This window comes from Teleopsis dalmanni, chromosome 2 (assembly GCF_002237135.1).
Source record: "Teleopsis dalmanni isolate 2A chromosome 2, ASM223713v2, whole genome shotgun sequence".
Taxonomy (NCBI): domain Eukaryota; kingdom Metazoa; phylum Arthropoda; class Insecta; order Diptera; family Diopsidae; genus Teleopsis; species Teleopsis dalmanni.
This window is the reverse complement of record NC_051847.1, coordinates 204,336,796-204,364,111: the sequence shown is the minus strand read 5'-3', so window position 1 is coordinate 204,364,111 and position 27,316 is coordinate 204,336,796. Positions and strand designations below refer to the sequence as shown.

The 27,316-nt window shown below is 30.1% G+C and overlaps 1 protein-coding gene and 2 long non-coding RNA genes across 3 annotated transcripts; 2 read left to right on the top strand and 1 right to left on the bottom strand.

Moving 5' to 3' along the window:
* Positions 1-6,404: 6,404 nt before the first annotated feature.
* On the bottom strand, positions 6,405-12,479 carry LOC119686374. Its single transcript, XR_005252922.1, has 3 exons — positions 12,331-12,479; positions 6,652-6,780; positions 6,405-6,551 (listed from the first exon to the last, which is right to left on the bottom strand). It is a non-coding gene; the product is annotated as an uncharacterized LOC119686374 (long non-coding RNA).
* Positions 8,319-8,887, top strand: LOC119686368. The gene is made up of 3 exons (XM_038100942.1): positions 8,319-8,337; positions 8,373-8,508; positions 8,584-8,887. Exons 2-3 carry the CDS (start codon positions 8,382-8,384, stop codon positions 8,766-8,768), a joined length of 312 nt encoding a protein of 103 aa, XP_037956870.1. The 5' UTR covers positions 8,319-8,337; positions 8,373-8,381; the 3' UTR covers positions 8,769-8,887.
* A 12,524-nt stretch (positions 12,480-25,003) lies between the features above and the next one.
* On the top strand, positions 25,004-26,556 carry LOC119686371. The gene is made up of 5 exons (XR_005252916.1): positions 25,004-25,347; positions 25,423-25,601; positions 25,665-25,739; positions 25,811-26,362; positions 26,431-26,556. It is a non-coding gene; the product is annotated as an uncharacterized LOC119686371 (long non-coding RNA).
* Positions 26,557-27,316: the final 760 nt, after the last annotated feature.

Below are 27,316 nucleotides of genomic sequence, written 5' to 3'. Positions count from 1 at the left end.
AAAAACCGGACAGTTACGGAGAATGTAAACAGTTTTTTTCTATAAGATACCACGTCATTTTAAACAGATTAATGTTGTTTAGTCCGAGCTCAAGTAATGATGATTCGTCAGATATTTAGCCTAATATTGTCTAATATGAGAAATGCTTTATACAATATGAGTTAAAAAATAACCTCTTATTACTTTACCAACTTCTGCATATCCTTGTAGGCAGAAAAGTGTCTCTCTGAATTGGGATGTCTGGAATGTTTGCTTATATGAGGTTATTTTAAATGATGTTAGCAGTATTTATTTATTCAAATATTTTCCCTATTTAACTTCTCTCCATTTCTATGGCGTTAGGAATGGTGACTAACTGATTTCTTTTTTTGTTTTGTGCAAAACTATTTCTAATTCTGTATTTCTATTTCTAATTCAAATAAGTTGAGGTTACATCTTTTGTCAGTATTGTTTAATTCCATATACTGATGGATAGTCATCATTAATTGACTATTTTTATTGACTATCCATATTATTATCAGTACATGGTATGAGAAGAATATAAGAATTTCTGTATCCTCTGATGATCAAATATAATATTAATTATCGAGCAAGCGAATGTCTTGTCAAGGTAATCTTTTCGAACCATCTAAATGATGATAAGTAATTAATCAAAATATAAAAACTTAATTTCTAATTAATTTATTATTGCTGAGTAATTTAAAGGAAATCCACTACTCCGTTTCATTCGCTACTCCGAAATGACGGCCGCGTTGCAATTCCATTTGGCTCATCACACTCGGTATCTTTATGCGGTCGTGACAAACAAACGTGTCCTTCTCGATTTAAGCAAAAGTCACGTAGTTTCCAGGTAATTTAAGTTTGTAAAAAGAGTTGCTGATTTTTTCCTTCGGTTAGTGGCTTTAATGTTTGTTTGTTTGCGATTGCCATGTTCGAATTGTAATGCCAAAAACACGTTCCTGTAGTTTTATTCCTTTCTCTTCGTGCTGCAATGAAATGTGAGCAACGTGACTGCAATAGTGCGTTGAGGTCCTGTTTTTTAGTTTTCCTCAACTCAATTCCGACTCGAAGGAAAATGCTTGCCATGATGAATAACATCAAAATATTAAAAATAATGCTTTTTCTTTTATAATATTTATTTTTCAGTTGTTATTGATTAGTTTCAAATGAAGTGAACGTGATTGATAACAAACCGATATTTCCAGTTTGAAAAAGTAAGACGATACTGTCATTTTTAAAGAGAAACTTTTGTAAAAATTATAAAAAATTTATTAAAAAGATTTTAATTATTTTTGTACTTCTTCCTTTGAATACGGTATATAAAATTGAAATTATAGCGAATGATATGTATACATGTACATAAAACATTCTTTAGCATCATTGAACTATATGCAAGTATCCTTTACCATGAGGTTTGGGCTGTGGTTTATATTAGCAGTAGTGTGAAATGATTAAAAATGTTTAAGGTACTTACTATGGTATACTCCAATTAAGAGTAATTAAATCTTAAAATAAATTCATTAAAATTACAATGGTAAAGTTACTACGTGATAAATACTTTGCTATATACAACTCTTCTTCTTCTTCTTGGGTACCTTGTCCGCTTCGAACGTTGGCTGACATCATTGCGATTATGAGTTTATCTGCAGCCTCTCGAAAAAGTGATCTTATACTTTTATTGAACCATTGCCGTAAATTCTTCAGCCATAATATCTGAAGAGCCACGTTTGCTTGCAACGATTAATTTCAGTAGTCCGTACTTTTCCGGATGCCTCAGAATATGATCAAAAAACTCCAACTTTCGTCGGTTTACTGTTTCTAATGTTTCTGTCTCTTTGTTGACGCGTCGAAGTACCACTTTATTTGTAATTCCTTCTGTTCAGCTTATTTTCAGCATACGTCGATAACACCACATTTCAAAAGCTTCGAGTTTATTCATCGATGCAACAGATAGCGTCCAGGCCTTTGTCCCATAGAGGAGTTTGGAAAATTATGTACAACTACATTTCGAAATCAAGTATTATTGCCACACACCAAAAACTTCCTCTATTGATGGATATGGTCAATTCTTTGATATTAAAAACAATAACAATGTTTGCCATCTAATAAGTTATAAACTAATTTAACCAGAGTCTTGAACAGACCATGTGAATACCTAATCTGGTTTCGGTGGAAATTTTAGAAAGGATTTAAGTGCTTTTGATTTATAGACCTTTATTTTATTTGTATTTTTTTAAGTATTTAATATTCAGAAACCGAACCTGAATTGTTATTTTTCACTAAGATTAAATAAAATAATTCAAAGAAGTACATTGCTCTATTAAGAAGTATAAAATATAAGACAATAGAGTACGACAATAGAGTAAAATACGTTTATTTTCAGCATAGGGTAGAAAAGTTAGTACGGTAGAGAGCTTTAAGCTGTATTGGTTCGCCACATATTACATAAATTCTTAAGATAACCAAGGTCGACACCCTATAGCTAGTTTGCTTTCTCTTGTGTAAAATAAATTCACAGTATACTTTCGGTAAACAGCCTAGGATTATGTTAGTTGGATTAGATTTTTTTTGCTAAATAAATTCACTGCCTGATGGAAGAAATAAATTATTATTTGCGTTTCAAAAATTTGTTTAAACATATATGAAGAGAGCAGGAAGCCTTGCAGATTCTTTATATTGACTTTACAATGCAAACTTGAATTTGGGATTAAGTCTTTGGTAATAACACTTAATTGAAAAAAATATTATACTGTAAGTGTACTTTAAAAAACAATCTAAAATAAATCATATTTTATGTCAAAAGTTTATTTTGGTTGTTTTATGGGTTAAATGAAACATTTTATTTGTTAAATTTCCATATAAGTTCGTATCATAACTAAAATATTTAAATCTATAAAAATTTTTATTTTATGTCAATAATAAATTTTCGATTTCCATACGCAGAATAATGAGTAAAAGTAGTTTTCATACTCATAAAATCCTTAAGTTAACTACAAAATGATGTTCGTTAGCAATGTACAGGAAAGCCACATGATAGCATTCACGCATTACCATCGCAGACACAAAATACACAAAATACACAGAATACACAAACTACACAGAAAACAAAACAAACACACAAAAAAGTCATAAAACGTTGAATATGTCACATGCATACCAAAGTCAACGAGCATAATTCATCTTCGATGGCAACATTGTTACACAAACACAGATTTGCATGCAAAAGATGCCTGACACAGCGCAAATGGGAGCGTACACCGCAGGATACTCCATTCAATGAAAGGATGAATTTCAAAACCAAAGAAATCACTGTCACTGACATAAAATATAAATGAGGATAAAATCACAGTACTGCGCTAAAGCTCCGCAAACACTATCAATATATTAAGCAGAATAAGCAGCGCACATATGCTTTACTACTCGTAAATATGCGAGACTACGGATGGATGTCTTAGAACGCTAAACATAAAAAATGAGATAGAAATTTTTAGTATTTGGGAAAATACACTAAAAAAAAATAAACAAACTATATGAAGAAATCGTATAATCCGCGTTAAACTTAAATTTTTCATACCTCGCAAGAGTTCCATTTACGGTGCTGGAATTAACTTACACTTGTAGGAGTACTATTTGTAGCCTCAGTGAAGGGGGTAAAAGACGCCACTTCATCACACATGTTAAGTGTCTGCTAAATTGTGTAAGGATTAGTGACAACTGCTTGTGTGATTTTACGTTTCCGCTGTGTCTCTGCCACCATAAGCCTGTGTACTACTATTGTGTCTTTGGTTGTGTGACTGTGTAATTGTGTGCTATATACACCTCCAAGTCTGTCAAAGTACAAAGCTCTGTGAGTATCAATCAAATCAATTGAAGAAGTTACTGAAATGATTGACAATAGACACCAACAACCACAACAACAATAATGGAATAGCGTCAATCAAACCCCAACAACATGAAGAGAGAATAATATAAAGTTAAAGTGTGCGTAACTTAATTGGCGCCTTTAGGGAAGACATAAATCATTAAGCGGAACTGAAATAATACCATAAAAATAGTCTACAAAGCGGAAAACGAGTACATAAAATTTCGGTTAATATGAAAGCAGTTTTTAACATTTCTACATAAATCTCTAAATTTATTAGCAAATTTATTTTTGAGAAAAGAGTTCTATTTATTAACAAATAAAAGTTCATCAGAGCGCTGGAAATGTAAATCTAAACGTTTATTTAATAAGAGTGAAAAGTTGGGATGGCGGTTATATGGTAAAAATGGATGTGAAAGAGATAGTTTTATGTATCATAAGTAAACATATATATATATAAACTATGTATAAATAATCTATATATATATAATCTAATATATATATGATCTATATATATATAATCTATATAGTTCAATTTCATATTGCCTTTTAAGTAATATCGTTTTAAAGTCAGTCATGTTAGTTTTCATAATCTTATAAAAATGGATTGAAAATTGTTTAGATAAGCAGAAGAAAACCATGCTTTACATTGTTATGGTTAGGTTAGATTGATGTGATGGCCCCGTACACCAAACTCTACTTGAACACAGGTAATTGCACAACACTTTAATAAAAGAGTTACTTATGTGACAGAGAGAGATCTCAGAAGACCACCAGAAGGGTTATAAAAATTGAAGAGTCGTTGCATGACTAACTTTGAAAAGAACAGGCACTACTGTTCCATATAGGTAAAAGTAAATCACCCTGACAAGTATACAAACTTGCTAATATTTCTAATTTAAAAAAAATGAAACCTTTGTAATTTGTTTAGAAAGCAGTTTCAAAGATATTCTGCAGTAAATTTTCTGCTGGCCAATGATGGGTTAGCATCTTTCCTTCTCTCTAGAGTCGAAGCCATGACAAAAGTCGTGATGAGGTGAACAAAGTTTTTTCCCAATGTCTCCCTAATACAATATGGGTTTTCACATATCAGTACTGAGTAGTTATCTATCAGTACCAAAACCGTAATATCGATATCGTAGTAATGAGTATAAGCTTCTTGTTTAAATTGAACCAAGTATTCTTTAAAGTCTGAAAAGTATCTACACTTATGCCGACTATGTAATATATTGCTAAATATTTTTGTTTGATAAGTTTAGCCATTACAAATATGATATCAATATAAATGGCATAAATTTCAGAGAGCAGTGTGTATGCTTATCCACTCTGCAGTTGTACCATCCAGATACCGAGATGAGTTGGCGACTGACAAGTCACGCCAAGTATTTGAGAAAAGCTTAGCATTCTTGGACCATAAATTGTAAATTTAAAGTGCTTGATAAAATTTGGTAGCTTAACTATCCGAAAGATGTCCGAGCGGAGTTAAAGACCAAAGAGATATAGTTCTAGTAAAGGCCCGATAAACATTCCGAAGTCATTCGTTATCGACGACAAATTGCCACTTATAACCCTAGGTTTTGTAAAAACTACTACTAAAAACTATAAAGACTCCAAACACAGACTATTTTATAATACCAGTCGGAATGGCCTTAATGACCTAGTAATTCTCATCGTGGTGCAATTTAAATTTTGGAAGGGCGTACATAGTTATAAGTTATACAAGTTATAATTAAAAACGTTAGTTTTATAAAGTTTTTGAAATAGGGTTAGGGCTCACACGTATTTTTTTCAAAACTGAATTAGTCATAGAAAAAGCATTTCATAGAAAACCACAATTCATATAATGCCTGTTATATGTTATTATACATTGTATATTAGTTTCATATTTATATTTCTTTTAGCATTAAAAAATAATATATCTAGCTGCTAAAGAGATCTAATTACATCTTTCAAATATAATGTTCAATTTTATTCTAAATTAAATTTTAACAATAAACGTATGTCAGTAGACAAATAGAGTTGAAAGGAAAGACGTTTCATTGTACGAAAGTAGAAGAATTTAATCACTATAAATTTGTACTGCCTTGAATTTCAGAAATTATCAAAGGATTCGCATGTAAGTTCTCTTTTGGAAAGCCCATGTTTCGTTATAACGATGCAAATTGCAAATACCTCACCTAAATGAAAAAGAAGGTTAAAAAAACTTACACAATAACGTCACAGCCACCATAGGTAGCTCATGTATTCGTTCCCTTTATCCAGATATGGTATTGATGTGAGCCTATGTCAGTCTGCATACAGAAATGAATACGTGCTTCAGTCAAGAATATGCTTTTGAATGCTTAAAATCAACACAAAAGCGCTGCACACTAATAGTGACTTTCACAAACGCTTCACTCAGTCAGTTCCCCAGTTCCTCAGCTCCTCAGTCACACAGTCACATATTCACACAGTCAATAAGGCATCGCGTACAGGCCCAAAAATCCTGTGTTGTTGACAATCAGTTTCGCATAGCAACTTACGTACTCTTTTGTTGCTGTTATTTCATGCTTTGATGTAAACAACGCTTCAAGATCCGATGTACAAGCCACTGTCATCGCTTTTACGTATCAGTTTCGAGACACAAACAATTTCAAGGTGGAAAAAATAGTTGCAAGGATGCATCGTTCCACATTTCAATTTCCTTTGTCTGCAAATATTTTTTGATTAAAAAACAGAGAAAATGAACTGAGGTTATTTGCCGCATATAAGAAATGATATGCCAAGGTATTTTTTTCGTTTAATATTACCATGGATCATGTGTGCAGCGAATGTCCTTATGCGCCCAATGCTTTCAATTAAATTCATTTGATTTTATTCCAGAGTGCACTTGATAATGGAATTGTGTTTCATGCATGCATTCCAATGTGGTTAATTATCTTAAAAGTAAAAGGTTTATTTTTTAAACACATTTATCGAAATTTTAATTTATGCGGTTTTTAAAGTAATTTTCAAACCATATTTATGCATTAAAAATAGTATTGAATGTAAATTATCAAGAGGTGTCCGAAGCGTTTTCATCTTATATGATGCCTACTACAAACTTTTGTAGCTGTTTACCTCCATCTGACCAGGCTAAAGACTAACCGGTGAATATGTGGCTTATATACTGCCAGTTAAAGTTATACTTAGTCTATGAAATTTAGTGAAAGTTAGGTGTGGTGTACGTAACCGTTATTACTCGTACGACTTCATTAAGTAACGACTTCATTCAGGTGTTTGAGTATTAAAAAAATTTTAATGAAGTCTTCATACCCTAAAGAGGTTTTTCGAACAGTAGTAAATTGTAATAACAAAATTTTTTTTATTTTTTAATTTGTTGAATTTTCGATTGACCATATAGTGGTTTGGAATTATTTCTTATATTTAATTATTCTTCAATAATTTTTTGAGACTGCAAGTACCAAAGGTTGAACTGGTACCCTGTCAAATTCAAAGCTCAAAGTCAGTGCTTATTAATCGACTCACCCAAAGTCGTAGTTGACTTGTATGTTCGAATTTGTAGTTTTATTAATTTGTTGTGAAACTTCTCTCCTTAAGAAATTCATTTGTTGTCTTCTCATATAATTTGATATAGTTCTGTAAATGTTGATATTAGGGAGTAGTTGATGTTCAAGAGTGTTTGTTTTTTGGTATCTACTTATAAATATGCATAGCATATGTCAGTTATAAGTCAACTGCATCCAACTTTACAAATTTTCAAAGGTAGAAATATGTGAAAAAAATGGAGCTTCTCGAGATTAAAACAAATAGCGATATAAAAAATTTTCCATAGTTTATATTCTACGCCGTCGTATTTATAAATAACGACTGAAGTCGCTATTTAGAACAGTCAATTAGTCGTGCATCTTCTTATCAAGCAACTGTCTGTTTTGAAGGACTTACAATTAATATTAAACGTATAAGAGGTGTTATTTCTTCTGTGATAGATTTTTGGTCATGGTAAAATGAGAGGAACTCAGGTATACTTAATTATAGAATATTAAATAATTATTGAAAACAAAAACATACTTGAATAGAGAGACATACTGATAAATAAAGAGATCGGTTCACTGGTTTGTATCAATAAACCAATAAATATTAGATGATATTGAAAAATATGCACGGTTTATTGTGGTGATACCTATATATCTAGCAATACGAATTCCATTATGTCTGCCGAAGACGTTTTTGAAATACATTATGAGATATAATTATAAAGTGATGTGCTGACATGAGGATAAGGATGCTATATATAGGATCACTAGTTGTTTCGAAACATTTTATAAAAGATCTTACGAAATCTTTTAAATGTGAGTAGATTTAATACAATTTTATTAAGAATTAACAAGATAGCATTGAAAAATTAATTTTTTCATTTCATTTTAAATATCAACATAATTGTATAACCTTTTTTCTTAAATGTAAGGGATTAAAAACATCAAAATTTGAAGAAAGTATACAAAAGTTATTAAAAATTGATTTTATCAAAAACCTCAAAATGAGTCACATTATTCAGAATCTAATCAAAATTACTGAGCATCATCCTCAAATTTATAAGAAAACGGAGAAAACATTCCAGGGGCATACAACACCAGGTAAAGGTTTGACTTTAAAGGAATTTCGAGGTAACTACATATTTTGTATCATCATTTATGGTATAAACACCTATATCAAATATTTTTTTAATCATTAAATGATAGAGCAATATCAGGAAAAGAATAATGAACCATTTCCAATTTTGCCAGATGAAAACATGACTGTGGAATTTTTACTTACCATGCGTTCAATGTCAACCCACCGTAAACGTGGCGAAAGTCAAGTATTTTATATGGTTAAACCTCAGAAGCCGACTTCTTGGTTTGCCCGCTATACTGGTTTTAAGTAAGAATGAGCCATCTGCATACAGGGTAGCAGTATCTCCGTACTAAATATGTATTTCTTATTATACAATAGTTCGATATAGAGGTTTTATATATTTTTTAAAATAAATCAGATTCAGTAATATTCATACTACTATAAATTATTTTAAAGCGTTCACCTGGTCGCTACGCCGGCTTTCTTGTTGATTCCATGTTACATCTTCATAAGGCTTACGCAGGGTATGGCGTATCCACCTATATTTTCGCTTTTGCATTTCAACTTTAATAGACGTTTGGTCAGTTTGCCTCCAGAGTTCTTCATTTGATATCGTTCTTGGCCACCATATCTTCATTATGTTTCGCAAGCAGTGGTTGATGAAAGTTTGTAGTGTCTTATCAGTCTCGTCCGTTACAAGCCAAGTCTCTGATCCGTATAACAAGACTTACTTAACGCAGGCATTAAAAATTTTTATTTTGTGTTTGTGCGAATATTTCGTAGCCTTGCGAAAGCTCCACACACAATAACTATAGTGTGATTGTCAGAAAATAGATTGATTTCCCTCATCTGGTTTTCTTTAAAACGAATAAGATTCCTGAAATCCTGAACCTTATGGTGAAGTTTAGTTTTTAAACAGCTTAGATTTGTGTAGGTTAGCTCTGCAGATTTTCTCTAAGTACAGCACAAAAGACCTCACTGATGGCTATGTGCCTTTGTCTGTTCTAATAACATTAACACTATTGTTTTAAACTATATCGAAGTTTAATGAAATTGATTCATTTTCCGATAATTGCAACTAGATTAACTTAACAATAAATTTATCCACACAGCATGAAATTCATATCATTTTTTAATTTGTCAATTCCTATGCTCTAGTGGCGACATGAAGCACATACATTTCTGCTCATCGATAGAAGATTGCTTATAATCTGAATATTCCATATGAAAATATTCGATTTATAATAACCCCAAAAAAGAGAATATTTAATTGCTGAAGTGTACTCAAATAGAATATTAAATTTTTAATTGAAATTGATAGCAAAAAAAACGAGAACATAAAATATCAATTTAAATCATTGGAATTCTGTTACCCCATAAAATGTGCGCTATTAGTTTTATGATGGCTTCGATAATATATTTTCCGGTAGATCAAAGTTCCACACGTGTTGGTAGGTACCTCTTATGTGAAATAGAAAAAAAAAAAATTTGAAAATTATGATTTCAAATTAGAAATATTTTTATTAATGGAAAATAAACTAAATTCAGATTTGTTGGCTGCCGAGCAGCATAAATGCATGCACAGAAGGTAATTTAAAGCAAATTAAATTTGAGATTTTAAAGTATCTACGGCACGTACGAGTGCACACATTGCCCAGTCATAGGCAACTGTGAAAGAGGAAAATATTTGATAAGAAACAGAAGTTTAAGCACTCATATTTAAAACCGAATTCTATTCCGCTCCCCAACAAAATATTTGTTTTTGCTTATGGATAGAAAATAAAAATGCAGAATTCCAAATGAAAATGCACTTTGTGCTGTAAGTGAAATTTTATGTGATTTTATGTATTTGAGGCATGTGCCGTGCAGCGATTCTACCGCATACGGAAACTTGCTCATCGGATTTCTATTGTAATGCGAGCATGCAACAGTTGTTGCACCAAATGTGCCGTTCGATGCAGTCTGATGCAGTACGATGCAGTTGGTGCAACAACAATCGAAATGCATTATTGATGACTTTTAATTAGAAAATTCAATCCATGAGGATAACAGGCATTATATACACTGAGGTGCATTTTAAAACTTACGGTTTTAATGTTTATTGATTTTATTGATATTTTATACTGAACTCAGCAATAAATTTATAATACATATAACATATAAGACTGATGATAAGAAATAACTACTGGCGTAGATTGTAATATTTTTACAACTAAATTACATTAAAATACTTTCAATGGTTGAATAATTGTATTATAGTTTACAAGACAGTAATTAGATACAATGTGACTTATACGAAAAAACGTGTCCATTTAGTATGTGTATGAGTTTATAATGCAGAAAGAACTATTGGGTCATCATGTCTTCGATTTTCCGGGCACGCTTATTTAACAACCCATTTTATTAAAGTCAACTATTGCGAACAATTTTTTTAACTAAATTATATATAAATATACTGCATAAGAATCACCTTTAATGGTTATGTCAATAAACAAAAGCAATTAATGAATCACCACTACATCCCTTTTTTATTAGTTGCACTTTATTATATTGGGTTATGTTAAATCATTGGTTTATATTGACAAACCAGCAAGTCGTAAAGCATTTAAAGCTAATGGCCATGCCACCATTAACACCTTAAGGCCACATTTATTTTAAAAAATAGTCAAAAATTGGACTGATGAAGTGGATCATGTATCTCGTAACCGCGGCGTATATATACCGAAAATCATATTTAAAAAATAAATGCTATGAAATTATCTCCGAGATTATATATCTTTTTTGTTAATTTCTATAAGCAAAACTTGATGAAAACCTTCTTCCTCCTCATGAAGAAAGGATTAGCTTTACCGATTAGAGTTTCTAAATTTTCTTCAGTATGTCTGAATCTTATACACTCTTAATTATATAGTCTGGATTTTCCATTTTTCTGGTTAAAAAACGAAGTTTGGATTATTTACAAATCCTAACGAAAACATCTTTACCTAGTGAGGAAACAGTGACCAACTACTGGATTAATCTATACTGTCATGTTAAGAATAAGCAAACTTCCACCTTATAGTCGTATTAACAACTGTTTCTGTGATCAATGTATAATATGTATATTCTAGTTGGGGGTAGATAACGAATGAATGTAATGCAAAAGCATTTGAAAATCCAACCTTAATAACTCAGGAAATAAACTAAATTTACATATAGTGTAGCTCAAAATAGTTAACTCTATTATAATCCGTTGTCTAAAGAGTGTGTCTAGAAAATAGATTAGCCGTTTTGCCTGATCCTATTAATATTATATAATGTTGTATATTCTATTTAAAAAGTATTATTAAATATTTTAAAGTTGGTAATCATCATTGGATGAACTAGACATTTCCGAGCTTGTAAGTTTGTCAGGTTAGTTCACCTTTTTTAAGGAGAAGCCGTGCCTGTTATCTTCGAAAATGTTTGTGCGCCGACTATTTTGGCCCTTCTTCTTGGTCTTGGTCTCTTGATCCTCTTGTTTTGGTCATCCTCTTGGTCTGATGTATAAGCAATGTTTTACTCGTTTTGGTTAATGTAAGTTCGCCACTCCCATCTAACCTGACCCATGCCATTAATCTCCTTTTATTTTTTTACTTTTTTACTTGAAGTTTCCAGTTTACAATACCTAGACATTTTTAATAGATCATGTAAGATATATTTCAAAGATAGCACCTGGCGGGTCATAGGACTACTATTTCTTAGGTATATTTCGCTTAACTAATCATGTCATTAGCATAGTACAGTGTAGATCTAGTGATCCGTTTAATAAGAACTGCTGTTGATAGCTCCAATTGGGCTCCTGCGCTTAAATCATACAACTATGTGAATTGGGTACAGTTACATTGGCTTACCTGCACTATCTGTTGTATCCGGACATGGAATCCAATTAGGGTTACATCATCTTTTTCGAGGTTGTTTAGATGATTACAGTTCCGTGAAAAAGTAGCACTATGTATTGAGTGGGAGATACTATGAGAAATTTATTGTTTCATATGTTCCATTATCATTAACTCTTTAAGTCCCACACATCAATTCTATACATATATTCCATATAATAATTTTATTTATATTAAGCTTATTGTATTTTGTGTAAAATAACTTTCCAAAGTTAGCAACTTTGTTTTGAATAAATAATTATTTCTAATATTTATAACAAAATAGTCCAAAATCATTGAAACTTCAATAAAATATATGAATGCAATTAAAATATATATTATTAAAAACTTTTTCAATGAAAATATTTTCAGAAGTCCTTTTATAGTGTTTTTTTTTCTGCTGTGAAAATTTTCGGCAACGCTGATTAACACTGAACGGCGTAGAGGCCACCACATGGCTTGGCTTATTTTGTTGTGTGGTTAAAGCCTTTTAATTTCGCCCACTACTCCGAACCATTGCTTTCCGGCGTCCGTTTTTTTTGCGAGTTGAAAAAGTTTGAGAATTTTATTTTTCCCTCAGGCATAATTAAAAATATTTCCTTCTTAATTTTATTAAATTATTTTAGACAACAAAATAGCTGAAGTTAAATTCATTATATTCAATTTAACCACAAAAACTGCATAATTTATTATCCTGAGTAATTTTAACTGTTAAGGAGCAATAAAAAAATAATAAACATTTTGTAGTGGTTCCAGAAAGTTTTTAAAGACATTTTTGGACAAATTTTTCGTTAAGAGAGTAAATATAATTTTTATAGTTTTAAAATTAACTTTAAAGACATATCTTTATAAGATACATATATGAATATATTGGCACAAAGTAAAATCAATTAACTATTAATAACTTTATGTAGATAGTAAACCTGGCAGTTTTCATAGGTAATATTCTGTTAAGTATGATATGATAATAATGAAATTATGATAAAATGATATAAGAAATTATAAAAACATCTTTGTTAAAATTATATAGTCTATTAGAGATAATGGAAATGGTTGAGGTGAATTCTTTAATGGTATTAGAGAGGTCACTAGATTTATGTAAGTTCTAATACTTCTAAATATGACAAACCCATTAATTAGACCGGTTGTGATACTGAAATTTAGATGTATATTTATTCATGACTATATATAATGATACATATATGTACATTCTTAGCCTTTCAACATAACTCTTTATTGGAGCAAGAAATCACTTTGCCGCTGGTAGCTGAAAAAGACAGTGTCTTTAATACCTATACTAGCGATATCGTACAGTTATTTTATAAATGGATAACTTAGCTTGGATGTGTATCTTCTGGCGAATACTTGAAAGCGACAGCGCAATTGGGTTATACTTTCCTCTTCCTTATCTAATCTAGTCGTTGCAAAGAGTCTGTAATTAATCCAGTAATTATACAGAGTTCTATATATATGGCGGCTATCAGACCACGAGTAACAAGCGAGCCTTTATATTAGCAAAATTCTTTTCATATGTGATATAATGAGACTATGGCGGGCGTGTAGTTAGGTATGGTCATTATACTCTCTCTAGTTTGCTATTTCAATATATTTTGTACGTCTAATCAGTTCCATTAAAGTTAAAGGAATTACTAAATCTAATGAGGTAGATGCGATTGAAAGCTGTATGTTATATTTGGCCTATCCAACGGCTTCGTTATGGCTGGGAATGTTCAGATGTTACAATTCTATTTCAGGTTAATCATTGATTGCATTGACATCTCATTTATATATGGGCTATATTCTGATACAAGCTCAGATGTTTCGAAATGTGGAATTATTGTTCACTTTGCTGTCACTAAAAATATAAATACTTCTGTTAGGTATTATAATGTGGCAAAAACATTTAATTTGAACTTGTATAGCACTAACTTTTATCTTTCCTGCTTTAAGAGGTTGAGTTTCTCAGAGAATATGACAATGCCTTTTTTTTCAAATTTTGAGGCGTTGGTTTTATTCTTAAAATATTTGTTTGAAGTCCCCAGGCTTTTCTTAGGTATGAGTTTATTAACAATTTTGAACCTCGATATCTTTAGATTTGAATTATTTTGATAAATAGCGTAGTGGAAAAAGTTGTTAAACATAGCTGACTTCACTAAAATCTGTTGGTGAATAAATATGTCTACGAAATCGATATCGTACCCAAAACATTATAAAGCGACAAACCGAAAATTGTAACCAAATTGTAAACTAAAAAAACTCCTTAACCTTAATCCTATAAAATTAGCGAATTTCGCACTCATTCAAAGCAAATTAGTAGATAATAGAGTGATGAATGAATAAATGAAACTATATCCAACCACAACTTCCATTTCAGAGTTTTTGTGTCTATTAAAGTTTGTTCTAATGTTTCTGTTATTTTTTAAAGTCTATTATTATTTTTATTAAAAGAACTTTAAGGACCACAGCAACAGCTCTAAAATAATTATCACTGAATGAGTGAGCTACAAATTATGCCTCGTAATATTTATGTTTATCAAAAAAATTAAACACAAATACCAAAAAAAAAGAAAAGCGATATAAAAAATGATAATTAAGAAATAAAATGAAAGAGAAATAAATAAATAATCTGCATTATTTGTAATTAATTAGTGCGTTCCCCGCGGAGACGTTTGTCAACATTAATTTGAAGATTTTTTTTCTTTCAGGACCTTCCTGACGCTCGCATTTCCCTGTGGTTATGTTTCCGGCTCCGTTTTTTATCGCATACTATATTTAGTATTTTGCCCGTGTTACCTTGCGGTAATAATGAAATAACACTGCTGCATGCCAGAAGATGCCTTCGTAATTGGATTATTTTAATTAGATAAATTTACGTGCTTTATCATTTCGTTGTTAAGGTTCGGTGTCATCTGTTTATATCTGAGCTTTAGTGTTGGCAGAGTGTGGTATGGTTAGCGTCTATCTTGAGATATTATTGTTGCCTGAAGTGCTTACCACTTTCGTGCGTTCTTTGACCGCAATTTGTTTTCATTAAATACGTTGCAATCACATTTAAAATACAGAAATACAGTTTTTGACTTAATTAAAAGTTTTCATATTGTTATGACAAGTTTAACCGCAAATTGTTGTTTAAAGCTATTTGTTCACAAAGGCTTAAATTAAACATAATATCATTGTCTTAAGCCTTAAGAAAACCGAACAGTGTTTGTTGTTGTGGCCATTGCGGAATTTATTATGTTGAATAATATATGAATACCTAAAAATACTTACGATGAAGTATCATATCTGTTGCTGTAATAGTTATATATGTTAATGTATAGTAATGGAAATTTTATTAAAATATAAACCACACATATTACTTAGAGTAAAATTTAGGTTTACAAGTGACAAATGCAGATTGCATTCTGTAGCCAAAATGCATAGCAAAAATTTTGTTCAGAGAAATTCATTTTAAAGTAGATCTATTTTTAAGTTTTGGTTTACAAATAATTTTTATATAAATAGAAATGTAAAAATGTACAATTATTCATACAAGTATGAATGTATTTGTTGGATAAAAGTCAAGTAAGTCTAACTAAAGTGAAGCAATTTGAATATATTTTGGTTTAGGTATTATTTTTATTTCATTAGAAAGATTGTAACTTTTACCGACAGCACTTAAAACAAATGGCAAACAAATTAGCCAATAAATAAAATAAATAAAATATTTAATTTAAGAATTTTAGCTACTTGACAAATTTCAAAATTTCAATTTTATTTAAATTGAAATTAACTTGAAATTTGAGAAACATTTAGACACGTTTCTAAAGTTTTTCCGGTTTCAATAATGGAAACAAAGTCAAGTACATTTTTAATGAAATTTATAGTTCAAATAAAAATTTCGAATGTCAACAATTTTGGTCAGAGAAAACCTAAAATCATTTTTTTTTTCAGTTATAAATACTTTTTTCAAAAATTTGCAACTTAAAACAGATATTGTCCTTCCATGGCGTTGAACTTAATAGTTCTGCATCATTTTATTAAACAAAAACCAAAACTATTAATCATTGTTCCCCCAACTATAGCGAGTAGTCACATCTGTCCAATGACCTGTTTAAATCGAATAATTGTGAAAAAAAGAAGAATGGAATATATTCTACAGAATTTTATTGAGATTGCACCACCAGTTCAAAGGACAAAGTGAGTTGTGATCCTCTTCTTAAATAACTTATACCAAGCAACTTTTTGACTTCTACATTTATATGCTGACGATGGTTTCGTTAAATAAACAAAGACCAGTATCTCCTGATTTTAAGAAATAGACGTTAAGACATCTGGATTCACAATAAAATGTCTCCATCTGAACAAATCTGATTGCAGACATTTTTGTTGACACCATATAACAGAACATATAAAACAAAATAAAACCATTCAAGATGAGCATGTTAATTAAAAGGACTGGTTAAGAGAACTGAAGTGATCAAAATAACCAATTTCGTTCGCCTCATACTTAGTACTAATAAAAATAGTAATAGTGGAAAAGAAATATGGAGACCAGTGATTTCAACATGAACAAACTAAGTTACCACCTTGTTACAAAATAAAATCTATAACTACGCTTATTATATGCAGTTGTTGACGCCATGTAGACAGAGCACTATGTGCATGTTTCTCCGTCATTCTTATTCTTATTCTATTGCTACCTAAAAATGTTTAACAACGAAATTTTGACCCTCTCCGTAGACTAGATTTTTATTGCTGACGACACTTCGTTATTAATATAATTGTTCTCAGCGGTTTAATAATTATTAATAATTGTTTTCAGCGGGTTTCAGCCAGTTAGACACTTCGTCTGGTTATGTTTTTGGCCCCTGTTCAGTCAACGATTTAATATTGTTCTATACAAGAAACAATAACTATTCGGCTTTATAAGATGAAATTTTGATGATGCTTCCGTGAAGAATCTATCTTAATTGCATTTTATTGTCAGCAGATGGTGTCAATACAAACAAGTACTTTCTAATAGTTTTATTCACGTTGTGGCTTATATTATTTCTGAAATATGGAACTAATATTGTTGCTAGTATTGTAGTATTTAAAGTTAATTTTTTCTTGCTAAGGGTGACGCGTCTTTATGACAAAATGAAAGTATTTAAAAGTTAGACGGAATCGAATAGTAAAGAAAAGACAAGAACAAAAATATAGTTAATTTATTGAAATTTGGTTGACCATACAATTTCTGCTCAAATAATAAAACTGCTACTAATCATAATTCCTTCTATCACAGACAGACAAATTTTTCTACATAAAAGTTGTTGTGTTTTTTTTTCAAACACGTATGGAGTGATATATGAGGTCAGCCCTGTATTACAAATACTCGTACATTAGTATGTAAACACTTTCTTCAACTTTTGAATTCATTTACTTGAAATTCAATTTGTAATTGGCAGTATATTTTTAAATTTATTGTAATGGCATGTACTTTCTTTTAGCCTTACGAATGCAAGTCGCTTGGCCATTCATTACCATCCGTACTGCTCTTTGAAACAACATCAAATATATTTTTACATGAACTGAACTAAAACGACGTTGTGCGAGTTGCTATATACTCATATGATTCCTTTATAGTAGATATTGAGCAGATATTGAACGCTATGGGACTATGGGTAAGTGGCTTATTTTCAGTACAAAAGAAGCAAAGAATTATAGCGATAAATGCTCTGTTAATTACCAATTGCAGTTGTAAATGAAAATTAGAAACGAATAAAGATTTATTACGGCCATTACCATAACAGGAAGTACCAATGCCGATTATCGTAGCAATGCTTCAACGATAGATTAAATTAGTTGTTTCAGGCTTTATTGATGGTTTGACGTTCTGCAATTGTTCATGTTTAGAAAAGAAAAAAATTCTGAAAAGGAATTAAATTGAAGGATTATTCAATATAAGAGACCCTATTCAGTTTTCCATTTTAAAATTTTTTTATTGATATTGTTTTTCTTTTGTGTCTTTGATATCCAAGTAAAAAAGTATTGAAAACTTTCAAATAGTTTAGTGGCAATAATATACTCATATACAAATTTTTAATGGAAAATTGAAAAGTTTTTGGTATCGTTTCAGATTTTCAGAATTTAAGTAATATGGGGTTAGAGATAATAAAATCAAATAGTTACGTTTTGTCAAAAAAAATGGACAGTTGCATTGAAAGATACTTCACTTGTAGATGATAGATACCAATTGTTGTTCATATTACGAGATATACTGCTTAGAAGAGTCAAAAAAGTGATACCAAATTATTTTAAAAAGTGTATTTGTCATTTTTTAAATTAACTAAAAACGCATTCAATTAAAATTCAATTTATTACAATTAAAACAATAAAATTCATTTTATATAGACGCTTTTAGAACAGTAGTGAACTACAACGACAAAAATTTAGTTTATATTATTTTAATGAATTAAATTTTTGGTTGACCATACAGCTGTTTCGTGTATTGCCAAATACCCATCCTCAGTGGTCTTGGAAATAATTTTTGTATTTAATTATTTGTAAAAATTTTTTTTTTTAATTGCAAGTAACAGCAAACCAACTTGTGCCCTGCCAAATTTAAAGCTCAGAGTCAGCGCTTCTTAACCAACTGACTCAAAATTTATTTTATGCATTTTAATTCTTTACTTTTTAATTCTTTACTTTCATCTAGTTAATAAATTCTCATATTCATATCACTAGATAATAAAAACTTTCTGTATGTTTAGTACATTTTTATGGTAAACTTCAGAATAAACTCATGTGTTTATAGTATTTTTTCTATATGAATTAATATAATACCTTAAACCCAAAATTTATAAATATTAAAAAATTATTATAAACGCGATTTGAGCATCTCTTTAATACAATAAATTTTGGCTCAATGACTTTTGTAATTTTGTTTCTATAATTTTTTGGCAAAGAAATTAATTTTCCGCTTACTTGAGCAACAATAAATTGTAAGGCAATGACAAGCAAAAAACTTCAAAAATTTGTTCAGTAGAAATTTGGAATTTTCGAAAATATAGGAAATAACATATTTTATTAAATTTTACAGAAAACGGAGGTGGACCATATGCTCTGGCATTGTTGAGTGAAAATTACAAATATTGCACTTAAGATTAAACTTTTATATAATACGTATGTATCTTCTTTTTGAGATCATATTTTTTTATATAATACGTAGCAGGATATTGGTTATCTAAGCTAGAGTCCAAGAAGAAGAGAATTATTTATAAAAAGGTAATTGTTATAAGGCCTTCTATTAGTAATCATATACGCCAATAAGGATGAGATAAATTCCTTATGTTTTTAGTTTAGTTATTTGGACAAATAGGTAATATCTATCACCAATAAGGTAAATAGATATTTTATTTTTGTACCCAATTTTCCATACACTTTTCGTAGGCCCGTGAAGGTATGGCTTTTAGTTCCTTCAGCGAATTCTCTTTTACCGATTCAATCGACTCAGGACGCTTACCACGAAGAGGCAATTTGAGTTTCGGGAACAGAAAAGAGTCGTACGGATCTAGATCTGGCGAATATGGTGCCTGAGCGATGACAGTGGTGCCGTGTTTGGTCAAAAAATCGCGTACAGCAAGAATTTTTCATAGTAAAAATCGCTAAATGCACTTGAGGTAGTCTCACAGCTGCTGTAAACAAACTAATTGACAGATGACGCTCAAATTTGTACCAACTGTCAACAAAGGGTGTACCAACATAACAAAGAAAAGTCTAGCACTTAAGGAGTAGTTAACAAACAACAAAATCCGGATACTTTTTGAGCAGAAGGTACTTGTGATCTATTCTTTTACATCCTGTACCTGGTGTTTATAACTCAAAGTGCCTCAAAATGAAATTCTATAAAAAATAAATAAGCACAGATAATTATTTAACAATTTGCCGTATTTTAAACTTATTTAATTACCATATAAAATCTGCACACGGTGGCGTATGAGTAACATTTTTGGTTGCATCCAATATGCAATATGTAAAAAAAACCCAACTTCCTGTCGATTTATTAACTTGTTTTATTTGGTTTTCAATACTTTTACCACAGAGGCATTGACAAATTTGTACACGCAATGAAAAGTCAAATTAATTATTTTATTTTCATTTTATTACTATTTTGTAAAACAGTTTTTTTTTATTTTTAATTATATTTGCGCGTGAAAATTCGCTTTTGGCATAATGTAAAAATATTTCATTTATAATTTATAGTTTAATCAAGACAACTAACATACATAAGTAATAAAAAATGATTATATATCATTTCCATTTCCATTTGCATTTGCATTTTAATTTTAATTTTTATTTTTGTTTTTATTATTGTTATATTATTTTATTTTATTTTATTTTATTTTATTTTGTTTTGTTTTAATTTTAATTTACAATTACAAATATTTTTCGCAATTTTATTGAATTAAAAATTTTGCTCACCAACGCGTGCTTAATTGTATATTTGTTTTCAATTTTTTATCTCAATTCAATTTTTTTTTATTTATTTTTTATAAAATTTATTTGTTGTGCATTTGATTATTTTATGTTTTATTGCGGTTTTTATATCCTGGCATATATCGATAATAAAATTAGCATATTAACACGCACACACACACACACACACACATGCATACGTATTATTGCATATGCTTATGCAGCTTTTAATGAAAACAATAATTTAAATTAAATGCACTTGCAAATGACAACAACTACAACAACAACAACTAGTATCTGTGTCTGTGTATCTGTGTGAATATAGTGGGTTGTGTGCATGTGTTGGGGTATATGATTATCATTATTCGGAGATTGAATATCTTTGCATTCATACGCACCTGATAATGCAAATTTTGTGCGATAAAATTTCTCAATTTATTTTTATTGCTTTGTTATTTATATGACTTGCATTTTGATGGTTTCAACTGTAAACAAATTGAATTTCGATAAATTAATTTAAATGTTGAAAAATTAAAATATAATTCAATTTTTCATGCACAATTGAATTCTTTAGCAATAATTTTTTTTTTTAATTATTGTTAACTAATCGAATAAATAATTATTCAAAAGCATGACAAATATTATTTAAAAAATTTTTCTTTTTTTTTTTTATATGTATGCTATTAGATGAGATAATATTTTAGTATTTAGTAAATAATTTATTACTTTAATGATCCAAAAATGTTATCAGAGTACATCAGAGTACCGTGATCTTCAGGGTACATCAGAGTACCGTGATCTTCAGGGTACATCATAGTACTCTGATCATCAGGGTACATCATAGTACTCTGATCATCAGGATACATCATAGTACTCTGATCATCAGAGTACATCACAGTACTCAGATCATCAGAGTACATCATAGCACCCAGATCATCAGATTACATCATAGTACCCAGATCATCAGAGTACATCATAGTAACCAGATCATCAGAGTACATCAGAGTACCCTGATCATCAGAGTACATCATAGTACTCTGATCATCAGAGTACATCAGAGTACCCTGATCATCAGAGTACATCATAGTACCTTGATCATCAGAGCACATCTGAGTACCCTGATTACGGTTATAGATTATAGTCGAAATATCAGTTAAAATAAAATCTTTTAAAAACAAAAACAAATAATTTTTTTAAAAGTATATTATTTAATTATTGACCAACTAGCCCGTAAAAAAACAAAATTACTATTTCAAAATTTTGTAATCGTAAAAAGATTATTCTATAATCATTCAACAAGTTTGTGAAATTGCTCTTAAGCAGCTGTTATGCTATTATATCAAAAATATAGCTGGAATAAGACACAAAATATGATTTCTCCATTCAAATGGATTACATTGCAATCAAAGTAGTTCTCTCACAATGTAGTATACTTATGTTGATATATTTAATACTCAGTGAGAACGTCTTTTCTTTCTCACTGAAACGGTACCTAAGAAATGTATACTCCCATATATGTCAATATCTTGTTTTTTGTTATGCTTTGGAACTATAGAAAACCCAAGAATACAAGTGAAGTAAGACGATTTGTTGCCATGTGCAATTATTATCGAAGGTTTATACAAGATTTTGCTGAAATAACTAGACCTCTCAATAACTTACTAAAGAAGACTCAAATATTCTGCTGGTCGAAAGAGTCTGTTAAATCTTTTGAAAGTTTGAGAACAAAGTTAATTTCACCACCAATCTTAAGCTATCCAGATTTCTCAAATATATTTATATTAACGACAGTTGCCTCTAATTATACATTAGGACTAGTTTCATCACAAGGAGAGATAGGGAGTGATAAACTGTTTTTTTTAAATTATTGATCACTTTATATATCCATCGTTTAAGTGGGTATCCTATTTCCCGGCTCTATTGTCTGTCATCCTTTGACCCAATGACTGTTTCTATACTTAATCAATTATATACTCGTACAACAACTGATGCAGCTGATTTTTTTTATTGTCTTAATTATCTTTCACATAATAATAATAATAAAGATACTATTATTTTAAATGATAGTACAATTAAAAAATATTATAAATAAAAAATTAAAAAAAAATATCTTTAAAAAAATATTTAAATTTAAACATTCTGTCCAAAAAGTTAGAATTTTCCTAATATTTTGTAATTACAGTGATATAATTTCTTTCTTATTAGAGTTATTGATAATATTGTCAGACAATTTTTATTCCGCCTTGCGATTAAGTTGTATATATCGGTTGATTTAAAAAATTGTGGATTAAAAATTTGTAGAAATTGGAAAAGTCGATGACTTGTCAGTGTTCCATTGATAAAATCTTCATACTACACATCATAATAAATTATGAGATGTTTCTCTATAAAAATGCTTTCAAGTAAATAGTGTTCATAGTAAGACCTATAAAATGAGATCTAATTTCAAAAACATAACAAAGTTAATTATAATTTATATAATTTTTATTTTAGAATCTTTGTAATAAAGTATAATGTCTGTGAAATTGTAATATTATACATTTCTATTGGTAACCTAATTTCTCTTTATTCATTTGAAATTAATTTTTTTTTATATATCTCTAGTGCCTTTCAACGTTTTTAATACTTCTGCACAGATTGTGTTACCGGATTACGAAATTGCCAATTAGTGACATTCGTATAAATAAGTGATTATATTTATTAATTAAATTTTTTTAATATAATTGTATAGAAAATTATTGCAGCATTGCATATAAGCAATGATATCCTTGTTAGATAATTATATTTATTCATCTCAACCTCGTTATGAGGTATGTGTACTTTTTACTAAATATGTACTTTGTAATTATATCTAATTTATAATTTGAATTTACTGTTCCGTTATATAAGTGACATATTTCAATATTTAATTCAATCTATTATATTGAATTACCTTTTCAAATGTTCAGTTTTTAAGCCAAATCATCGAAGCATTAAAAAGATACCTGCGCATTTCTGATTTCAAACTATAAAAATCAATGGAAATATGCATACAAAAAATTGCAGTAAAGTATAGATAAAGAAATCATTACAAATATTAATGAAAAAGCTTTCGTTTTTATACGAGGAAATTGTTTCAAACGGAAATTAAAATACATTTTCCAATTCATTTTTATTTATTATTATTTCACATACGCATAAAATTATTGATTTCAAAATGAATACGAGGTTATATTTGTATAAACATTAATATAATATAACATATATAGATACAATGTACACCCAGTGAACATTCATTCAGTATAAAATGAGGAAGTGATATATTATACATATAAAGTAATTCTATGTACTTTGAAGAGATACTTGTAATTGAAGAAAAAGGTAAAAATATTAAATATGAATACTTAATACTTTGAAAAATTAGACTTAATGTGGAAAATAGGATTAATAAAATACTAAATAGGATTAATAAAATTTTTAATAGTCATATTTGGTATTTTTGGTATGTTTATATTTTTTTTTTTTTTTTTTTTTTGCAGTATGTGGAAAGCATCGATAGCCTCTTAGGAATGAAAGGAGAAGATTTCCACAGCAATGTGGAAACTTCATTCCAGTAATCATGGAAGAGAGGAATGAGAAAATAGATTTAATACCTAGTGAACTAGGCTCATCTAAATCAGAAAGCAAGGGCATGAACTAGGTAGAAAGGACGATATAGAAGGGGAAGGGGTTACGGCTAACTAGCGGGGGTTGAATCAACAGTATACTTTGTGACTAAGGTCACGAAAGCCGCGGTTATATAAGGGGATAGTGGAGAGGTTATGGTCCACTTCATCGAAGTAGTGTGTTAGGTATTGGGGGGGCTTATATCGCAATGCTAGAACAAGGTCTTCTGAAAGAGTGATAGGAGTAGAGACGTCGGGGGGAAGGTCATGGAGCCGGGTGAGATACCTACGGGCGTAATTATTGAATTGCCGAGGAGGAACTACATTTTGGAATTTCCTTTAGAAACTACTCTTCTCTTTCGGTTTAGTTAAGATATCTTTCGCATAGCAAAAAATCTCGATCTTAACATATTTAAATATGTGTCAAATCTAACAAAATTTCAATTTTTGAATAATCTACAGAATTTTATAAAGTTCAAAATTATTTTATAAAGTAGGCGATATTCGTCTTGGTCTAAAACTAAAATCTAATGCTGGTCATTTTAAAATAATTTTATCTACAGTCAACTACTAAATTTTATTCAAATATTTATTTCAAAATTTTTGTGAAAATTGAAGAAAATTGAAATTAATTTGTAAATGATGAGTAATCCAAAGGCAAGGATATCCAAGGAGGAGAAAGCTTCTATTCGCATCTTATTGGAGCAATTTAAAACGGAATTGAGAGCAGTGTTCGACGCAAAAAGGGAATACATTGAGAACTTTAAATATGAACTTCAAGATTACTTTGATACTCACCTAAACTGCGACGTCAATAACTCAGGTCAAAGTCAAGACGGAGATTCAACCGATTTCAAGCGTAAGAAAATGATGTCCATTTTAGGTGAATGTAAGGATATATTAATCGATGGTAAGTTTCAAAAGTTAAAAGAGTTAATAGTTAATATATTTATAAGATTTACTAAATCAACTAACCTTGTTGTAGATGCGCGAAAGGTCAGAAAGTTGCGCATTTGTAGTCGTTGTGGACTATTTAGGAACAACAAAAAAACCAAAATTCGAAAAAAACCGAATGGAAAAATTATTGTTTTTCGGAGACGTAAGTGGTAAGCCTCCAAAATGATTCATACATGTCATGCCTCGCATTATGGTGGTCAGAGTTTGGTAAGTAGCAAGTCCATAAGTATATTTACATTTGAACCTACAATTTTGTTTACATTATTTAAGACCACAATTAAATATGGCACCTACAACATCCCATAATGGACGTACTCGTACTTATATAATATCGGAGGCATGATGGTGAGTATATATATCTTTAATTGTGATTTAAATTTATCTTCACTACGTTTAAATATTAATATTTTTTATAGTAACAACTTCATACGGGATGTAAGGTGCAGATATGGAATCGGAAACGAACATAAGGCATCAACGAAAGTATTCAATCCTGAGGTTGAGAAAACATTTTCTTGGTATTTCTGCTGTTTGTTCAGTTACTGTGTATCGAAGTTGCATTGTCATGGACGTACTATCGTTTCCTTTGGTGTACCGTTTTCTATACACCTTTAGACACGATATCTGGCTCTGGGTACATTTTTTCTGGTCATTCTTTTCATTATTAACTAACCAGTTTCAACCGTTACCTGGACACCCAGTTTTTGGAGGTTTACCATTAGGACGGACGTTGCTTATACACTCTGATGTACCATCATTGTTTGTTCCTTCTTGTTCCATGCGTGGTTTCTTGGCTTTTCTCTTAGTACACCTAATGATCACTTTGCTGTCCTCACACAACTCGCCCAACATGGGTGGATTTGGGTTGGTTGTCGACTTATTTGTATTTAAATTAAAAGCCAGGTGGATTTTGTTAATACCTTTCCCGAAACGTCGTTTGGCAACTTTATTATTTTACTGTAAAATCGGTAAGTAGAATTTCAATTAAATTCTTCGTATACAATAGAAAATTTATTTTATCATTTATTATTCGTAGTATTGTGCTTGAAGTACAAGAATGGATTTTTAAAGAGACCTATCATTATTTTAGGATAATAAAAATGATTAAATTTGGAAAAATTATTTTCTTCTACTATTGACTGGAACTCATCATGTAAAAAAAAAATTTAACAAATTTTTTTGGCCAATATAAACAAAATTAAAGTTTTTGTTTTTATATTTATTACAATAAATGCGTTTTAAAATTAATTGTATAACAAAAAAAAATTGTTCTAAACAAATAATAAATATTGAATATTAATTATTAATACTCCAGGTGTACATGCTTTCAGCAAGATGATGAACGGTGTAGCAATGATACATAAATAGTGATTCAATATACGACGTCTATCCCAATAAGGGGCACAACAGGTCTTTTAACTTGCAATACACTATCCCTTTAATACCTTACTCTACTCCAATAATAAGTAACAATAATTTTGATAAGGCACTGTACATGAAGCTATCACCTTACAAAACTCAGAACTTACTCTAATAGAACTTATAGGTTTGAGAATGGCTTTTTGTTTGTAGGTAAATAGAATGAACTCTCAAAACACATGTTGAAAACCTTTCTTGTACTGATGCATAAGCCAGTAGAAAGTACCTAATTGCACTCAGAAAAATATGCTCTAACTACATACAAGTAACATTGACCTGATCATTGTCACCTAATCATGTCAATATATCATGATTATGACCTAATCATACCAATATGTGATATGGTGGAACCAACATGATGAGTCGATTAAGAATATTTTGAACCGAGTTTAAATCGGATCAAATCAATCAAATTATTTTTCTGAGTCTGAGCGACAAATGTCGGATGAAGAAATAAGACTCGGCACTGTTGGTTTAGTACTACAATATATAGGGCAGCTGGA